Below are 7,500 nucleotides of genomic sequence, written 5' to 3'. Positions count from 1 at the left end.
CTTGTGCAGCAAGCAGTCATGGTACGTGTAATCACTTCTCAAACTTTATTGATGCTGATGCACTGACCAGTTCAGTTAATCTACATGAAACGCTGTGATTGAGATCAACTAAGTCCTGGAAAGTTAATGGCTTCATGGATAGTTCTCATGTTAGTCTTAGCGAATGATAAGAGTGATTTTGAGAAACTACCCAGTCTCAAGTCTCAATTACGTTGGCATTTTTAACTGGTTAACAGTTGTTTCTCAGCAAAGATACAGTTTGTAAGGACTCGGACTGAAGGCACAAGACTGGTGTGAGTTTTTCTCTTCCTTTTTTCTATCGCCTGCTCCTACTTATCTTTTTGCCCCTTCTTTATCTAGTTCCAAGAATCATGGAATTCTCGCCCTTTGGCTCAGTCACGAAATTTTGAAACAACTTTGATTGGCAAACTTTTGCGAGTTTCGGAGCCGATCTGAGTTCAAATTTTTCTCGACTTAAATTTATATCCTTATCTTGTGAGCGGATGAGTTAGATCCATACTGCCTGTTGTGCAGACTTGCTTGACTCGGGTCAGCATTAGCAGTGATTGATTCATAAGTTAGCGGCGATGTTTTCAGGTGAGTGAAGAGCTGATCCGTGTAGCTATCTTGTGGCACGAATTGTGGCACGAGGGACTGGAAGAAGCCTCCCGATTATACTTCAGCGAAGGCAACGTCAAAGGAATGTTTACTGCATTGGAACCACTGCATCAAATGATGGAAAAAGGCCCACAGACTCTTAAGGAAACTTCCTTTAACCAGGTGAGGACAAAGCGAAAGAAATAGTTGATGATAATGATATCGTAGCCTGAATGAGTTTTTTTTATAACAAGATTGACGCGAAAGTTATTGATCCTTATAAACTGTTGTACTTTTCGATGTATTTGGAATGCAGGTTCTTTTCTATTTACATTCCGAGACATACTGTCTACTTTGTAAGGTTAAGGTAGGATTCACCCTTATCCTATCAGTTCAGTTTGTCAGCAAAAGCGAGGTTCAAAGAAAGCTGTGTAGTTATGTGAGGGGAGGAGGTATACGCAAGTGTTTTGTATCTTTTAAACAACAAAGATGGGAGAGTACGCAGCTATTACAACGGCTATCGGGATTAGTTCAGAAAACAATGGACACAAAGAACGATACAAAACTTTAAAAACAATAGAGTTGCGTCGTAAAGGGATCCAATGAAATTAGAGGTTGTAAAGAGCTGCGTCCTTTCTCGAAGAAACGGGTTACACAGTTTGGTAACGATAGGAGTATTGCTGAAATAAGAAATCGAAAGCCTTTTTATTGTCTTTTTTTCGTTTGTCTCAGGCTTACGGCCGTGACCTTATGGAAGCCCAGGATTGGTGTAGAAAATACCAGCGATCGGGAAGTGTGAAAGATCTGACCCAGGCTTGGGATCTGTACTACTTGGTATTCAGAAGAATCTCCAAGCAACTCCCTCAGGTATCATTGTGACTATATGTTGCTGCCTGCGTTGTCATTGGCCAAAATTAACCACAATTGATTTAATGGCTTTTCTCTTATTTTTGAGTGGCTAAGAGAATGAAATGACAGTTTTGACGTTTGGTCACTGGGCGTATTGATACAAAATCAGCGTAATTGACCCTGGAACTCACTAAAACGTACAGAATTCGTCTCGGAAACAGTAGCCTAAATTGTTCGATTGCATCGAGATCAGCACTTTCCTTTTACTGCTGCTTCATTTTGTTAAATATTGTTATTGCAGCTGACCTCTTTGGAGCTTCAATACGTGTCACCCAAGCTGTTGATGTGTCGTGATTTGGAGTTAGCTGTGCCTGGTACTTACGAGCCTCACAAACCAGTCATACACATCAGACATGTCCATTCCTCACTGAATGTGATCACATCCAAACAGAGACCAAGAAAACTCTGTATAACAGGTAACTTTGATGAATGTGAGTGATCGGTTATTTGTCGCCGAAAATACAGTTTGAGCGGAAGATTTATCATCGGCGGCCATTTGTCAATATCGTAAATATTGAACGTAACAATGACACTTGAATTACATGCCTTCATTAACCACCATATGGTTCCGGGGGTGATACAACAGAGCACGTGTACCGTTTATCCTAACCCTATTCTTTTGTGTTGATTCTCAAATAGGAAGCAATGGTTCGGAGTTCATGTTTTTATTGAAAGGTCACGAAGATTTGCGGCAGGACGAGCGCGTCATGCAGCTCTTTGGTTTGGTGAACACGCTTTTGGCCGGCGATCAAGAAACGTCAAAACGACATTTGGGGTAATCTTCCTGTCGGCTTAAGTCGAGTAAATTTAATGCATTTTTGTACAAACCAGGCATCTAACAGCAGATCCAGTGCTCTAACCATAAGGCCAAGGGCATGCTGTTACCCGTGTATCGAGGAGACGAATACTGACTTTCGATAGATCAATGCTTTCCAATCTGAAAGGCACAGGAGCTGGTTCTCGAAGTCTTCCTTAACGGTACACACACATCTTAGTATTAAATAAGGCCTTTTTAGAATCTATCAGTGAGCCAGTCAGTCAAATGAGCCAGAAAGTCACCCAGTCGGTCTGACAGACAGACAGCCTACCTGTTTTTCTTTCGCTCAGTTTGTTGGTGAGTCATTTAGTCAGTCATTCGATGAAAGAAATAAGACTTAAAAGGGCCATGTCACACTATTTTAGGGTTCTTATAGGCGAAATCTTTAGTTTATCACGAGTTTAACTCTCGAAAATAACATTGTCAGTGGAATTCTTGTAGTGATAAAATTATCGTTGCATCACAATTAAGATGATTCTGGGCAAAAACGACCTTTATCCTAGCGATTTGCCATAAACGTCGGGCCGATTTTTGTCGAGATTACCCAAATACAATCCGTTTTAATCTTGTCCATTTGTGTCCATCCATGCTTATCGTTCCTTTTCCTGAAGTTCTTTTATGTTGTTGAACGGTTTTAAGTGGTTATTGCAATGATTTATTCAACTTTTTGGGCATTTTGGGTATCATGAAACTACATCATTTTGCGTGACAAATGGTAGCCCCTTCAAATGTACTTTGTTGGTTTGGTTTGTTGACACAGAATTCAGCGTTACGCAGTCATCCCACTGTCGACAAACTCCGGTCTCATTGGTTGGGTGCCTCACTCTGATACACTGCACACACTTATCCGGGACTACAGGGAAAAGAAAAAGATTCTCCTAAACATCGAACATCGTATAATGCTCAGGGTAAGTTATGTCTTCTTGTTAAAGTACCCCTGTGATAAAAAAAAAAACACTTCCTTTTTTCCTTCAGATTTTGAAAGTGTGTTTGCTTAACACCTGACTGGTAAAATTTTGAGGTTTGATATTTATCCAAAGGCCGTTTACTTTGAGTGTAAGTTTTGGATTTCACGGTCCGCCATTACTCACGTTCAAAACTGACCGATTGGACCTCAGACGGTTGGATCCAGGGAAAAGTGACGTCAGAGGCTCACTAGCTTAAAATTTCAGTGTGTGAACGCAGCTTATTATATATGCAAAGCGTGAGTTTAAAAGTCTGAAAGCCCAAAACCCCCGTGCTGCATATTAATTCTGCGGCGTACACACGTATTGCATTCTTAAACTAGTGAGCCTTTGACGTCATTTTGTCCTCGATCCAGCTCTCTCAAGAACATAATGTAAGTAATGGCGGACCATTAAATAGGAAAATTGCAGTTAAAATAAAGAGGTGTCTTTTTGGAATCAAGGCTTAAAACGTGGGTCACTTAGTGTTTTGTTAACATAGTTTTGAAATCCAAAGAAAAATATGAATTGATTTTTTGGTCACAGGGGCACTTTAAGTAAGTTGCCAAGGTCTGTCAAGCCCGGGCACGGACTTGTTCACCGGATATCGATTGCTTAATGTTAATTCACAGACCATCCGTCCTTCCTTCCAAGAACTTGTTTACACCAATGTCCGTTAATAAATTATTTTTCTTTTTTTTTTTTTAGATGGCGCCAGACTACGACCACTTAACGCTTATGCAGAAGGTTGAAGTGTTTGAGCATGCGCTGTCCAACACTAATGGCGACGACCTGGCTAAACTACTGTGGCTCAAAAGCCCGAGTTCAGAGGTACTCAAACATTGCATTGTACTTTAAAGGGGATATGTCACGTTATTTTAGGGTGTTTCGGGGAAAAGCTTTAGTTAATCACGAGTTTAAAACTCGAACATGGCAATGCGGTATTCCTTTACTGATAAAGTTATCGTTACATCACAAACAAGATGATTCTGAGAAAAATCGACATTTATCCAGGCCATTTGAAAAACGTCGGGCCGACTTTTTCCAAGATTATCCAAATGCAATCCGTTTCAATCTTGTCCAGTTGTGTCCATCCATGCTTCTCTTTCCTTTTGCTCTATTTCTTTTATGTTGTTCAACAGTTTTAAGTGGTTGTTGCAAAGTTTCATTCTGCTTTTTGGGTGTCATGAAATTACATCATTTTGCGTGACATAGCCCCTTTAGAGCTTGCATTGTCTTTTTCTTAGATCGGAACCTGTAAACGGGACACGTGGAAAATTCATTCCATTGTAAAGGCTTCCACAAGTCATTGTTTTAAAACTCAGAGTTATGCCATGCAAGCAAGCATTACGTCAATGCCAGTTTTGCTAAAGAACTAAGAATAAAGAAATCGTTTAGTTGGAAGAATTAGTCCTTTAAACGTGAAGTAATCTTCGTGTGTCAACTAATTAAGTTTTAACTCCATTGATAGGTTTGGTTCGACCGTCGGACAAACTACACTCGATCACTTGCTGTTATGTCAATGGTCGGATATGTCCTTGGTCTTGGAGACAGGTAGATCCATTACCACACTTTGGCTAATATTCTTCAATCTTATACAAACAAAAAACTCACTATATTTTTATAACTTGTCAAACATAAAGGAGGCCCTTATAGCCTCATATTTTATTGGATTGGTGTCTGCAGGACACAGCACCGGCCACAGTGATGTGAATTAGGGTCCTTGAACATGAGCTATCTTTTGTATATTCGTTTATGTCCCTTGTTTTCTAAACCAGTCCTGACACTAATCTCTTCACAGTATGACAACAAAAAAGAACGTGGACAAAAAGAGCTTCACTGTATCCAACATGTTTGTTGTAACGAAAATAAAAAAATACGAATATATGTATGGGATCTCATCAGCTGTCAGCAATTCTGTAGGACCAATAATCCGTAATGCTGGGGCCATATTTGCCCTCCTAAGCAAAATAACGGCATCCATGTTGGTGCCTCAAATTGATCCTTCTTGAATTGAACTTCATTTTCCGAAAAATATTTCGCTTGTTTTTTCGTTGAAACGGGGGCGGCGGATCACGCTAGTAAACCAAGGATAACCAGGGTCATTTCTGTCTCGGTCGGGTTTGTATTTTAAGGAATATGCAGTAAGGTATCCCTGAGTTATTTCTGTGGTGTTTATGTAATCTAGAGCGCTGTTTTATTTTTCCTCTGAAGGCACCCATCGAACTTGATGTTAAATCGTTTGAGCGGAAAGATTTGTCATATTGATTTCGGTGATTGTTTTGAGGTATGCAATACTCCTTGTGTTTGCATTTGTGTTTAGGGTAAATTGGGGTTTTTTACTGAACAAGTAAACTTTGGGTTTTGTGTATTTGTGAAGGTTGCGATGACAAGAGAGAAGTTCCCGGAAAAGATTCCTTTCCGACTTACAAGGATGTTGACTAATGCAATGGAGGTAGGGAACCGATGAGAATTAATTTAAAAAACTGTGCTTTGTTGTTGTTGTTCGTCCTTGGATGTCGAAGTCGACCATGTGTTCGATTCAAGGGAAAGAGCGGTGGCTGTGGGTCCGGAGGTGACTGGTTAGGCCAGTCCAGGCCCTGAAGGCTCGCCCACATGTAGAACACGTGTTAGTGGGTGCTGTCGTGGCAGTGGATGCTGCTTGGGCCTTGCGCACAGTACGCTTTCGTTGGCCCTCGGGCATGCCTGGCTTCGGCTGCACGGGCTCCTGTGGTGATTTTACTGCACCAAGCTGGACGGTCCAGGTCAAGCGTCTCCTACGTACTGATGTCGATGCCCAGGTCTTTGAGGGACGCTTCGAGGCAGTCTTTGTAGCGTTTCTTCTGTCCTCCGACTGAACGATTGCAGTGGCACAGTTCGCCGTAGAACAGCAGTCTGGCATTCTGACCACATGGCCGGCCCACCTGGCTTGGGCTTTCTGCAGGAGAGTGTCCCCCGTGTCGGAGACTTCGTCCTGCCACCTGATGTGGAGGAGTCTGCGGAGACAGCTCACGAGGAAGTGGTTGAACTGTTTAGCGTGTCTGCTGTAGACTGTCCAGGTCTCGCAGGCATAGAAGAGGGGAGTTAGGAACAGTGCACGGTAGACCTTCAGCTTGGTGGTAAAGCTGAGCCCTCTCCGCTCGCAGACGTTCTCACGGAGTCTCCAAAAGGCAACGCTGGCTTTGGAAATCCTGTTGTTAACTTCAGCGTCTATGTTCACGGCGCGAGAAAGTGTGCTACCCAGGTAGGTGAAGTCGTCGACTGCCTCGAGGTTCTGTCCCTTCACCGTTATGCGTGGCTCCTGGTATGGCTTTCCTGGTGCAGGCTGGTACATAACTTCGGTCTTCTTCAGTAGTACTGTACTGTAATAAGAAAGGCTAAGTTTGCAAGCCATTCGAAAGTAGTGCGATTGTATTGAACCATTTTAAGTCTAGTAAGTTTATTTGGCTTCCGTTCGAAGACAAGGTCACTTCGCGCAAGGCCCAAAAATTTTTAACGAGAACGAAGTAGGCGTGGCTTATATCAGTGCGAAGAGATCAGAAATACACATACTAGCGCATAGTCGGCAGACGGGACTATGCGGATAACGTGTCGTGATGCTCTTGTCTCCTTGTCCAATTACAGGTAACTGGTATTGATGGCAATTACCGAATGACCTGTGAAAGCGTAATGCGTGTTCTCCGTGCCCATAAAGACAGTGTTATGGCCGTTCTTGAAGCATTTGTATACGATCCTTTGTTGAACTGGAGATTGATTGACTGTAAGTGTCATTTGACTATCAAGTTTTTGTAACGGTGATGTTTCTCTCCTAAAAAATATTGTAACTTTTTGCTGAACGTTTGATGTCATAATCAGTCTCCTATCAATCGCTGAGGTTTCGGTATCACAGTTCGTTGGTTGGTCAGTTCTAACTTTTCCTTGGGCAATGGCTCACTGTAACTTCGGTCTGTTAGCAGCTCTCGCAAGAATTCGCATAATTGGCTTGACTTCCTTTCAGTGAACTGTAAATCAAACATTAGAATCAATCCATCCAACCCCAGAAACAATGACAGCTTAGAGGGACAGTTATAATTACCACGGTTGCGCTTGCTACCTTATAAAACTAATTAATCATTTTTTATCTTCTATTCCTCACAGCTACTCCGAAAATCAAGCGCTCCAAGGGTCGATCAGGCACCATCTCCGACGCAGGGGAGGGTATGTCCGTTGTTATTTCATTGTAAAGGTTGAGGA

General features: G+C 42.1%; 1 protein-coding gene across 1 annotated transcript in view; it reads left to right on the top strand.

Annotated features, from left to right (window-relative positions):
- LOC138051115 (serine/threonine-protein kinase mTOR-like) overlaps window positions 1-7,500 on the top strand; it is a 43,648-nt gene that overhangs the window by 32,865 nt on the left and 3,283 nt on the right. The window contains exons 49-60 of the mRNA XM_068897260.1: window positions 1-21; window positions 598-780; window positions 1,330-1,464; window positions 1,748-1,922; window positions 2,146-2,281; window positions 3,084-3,231; window positions 3,976-4,098; window positions 4,739-4,821; window positions 5,482-5,554; window positions 5,648-5,722; window positions 6,892-7,027; window positions 7,405-7,464. The exon at window positions 1-21 is cut by the window's left edge and continues 102 nt beyond it. Of these exons, the coding sequence (XP_068753361.1) occupies window positions 1-21; window positions 598-780; window positions 1,330-1,464; window positions 1,748-1,922; window positions 2,146-2,281; window positions 3,084-3,231; window positions 3,976-4,098; window positions 4,739-4,821; window positions 5,482-5,554; window positions 5,648-5,722; window positions 6,892-7,027; window positions 7,405-7,464 (1,348 nt within the window). The remainder of the gene's footprint in view (window positions 22-597; window positions 781-1,329; window positions 1,465-1,747; window positions 1,923-2,145; window positions 2,282-3,083; window positions 3,232-3,975; window positions 4,099-4,738; window positions 4,822-5,481; window positions 5,555-5,647; window positions 5,723-6,891; window positions 7,028-7,404; window positions 7,465-7,500) is intronic.

The sequence above is a fragment of the Montipora capricornis genome, chromosome 6 (genome assembly GCF_036669925.1).
Source record: "Montipora capricornis isolate CH-2021 chromosome 6, ASM3666992v2, whole genome shotgun sequence".
Classification (NCBI taxonomy): Eukaryota; Metazoa; Cnidaria; class Anthozoa; order Scleractinia; family Acroporidae; genus Montipora; species Montipora capricornis.
Note: the sequence above shows the minus strand (reverse complement) of the source record. Positions and strands in the feature narration are given on the sequence as shown.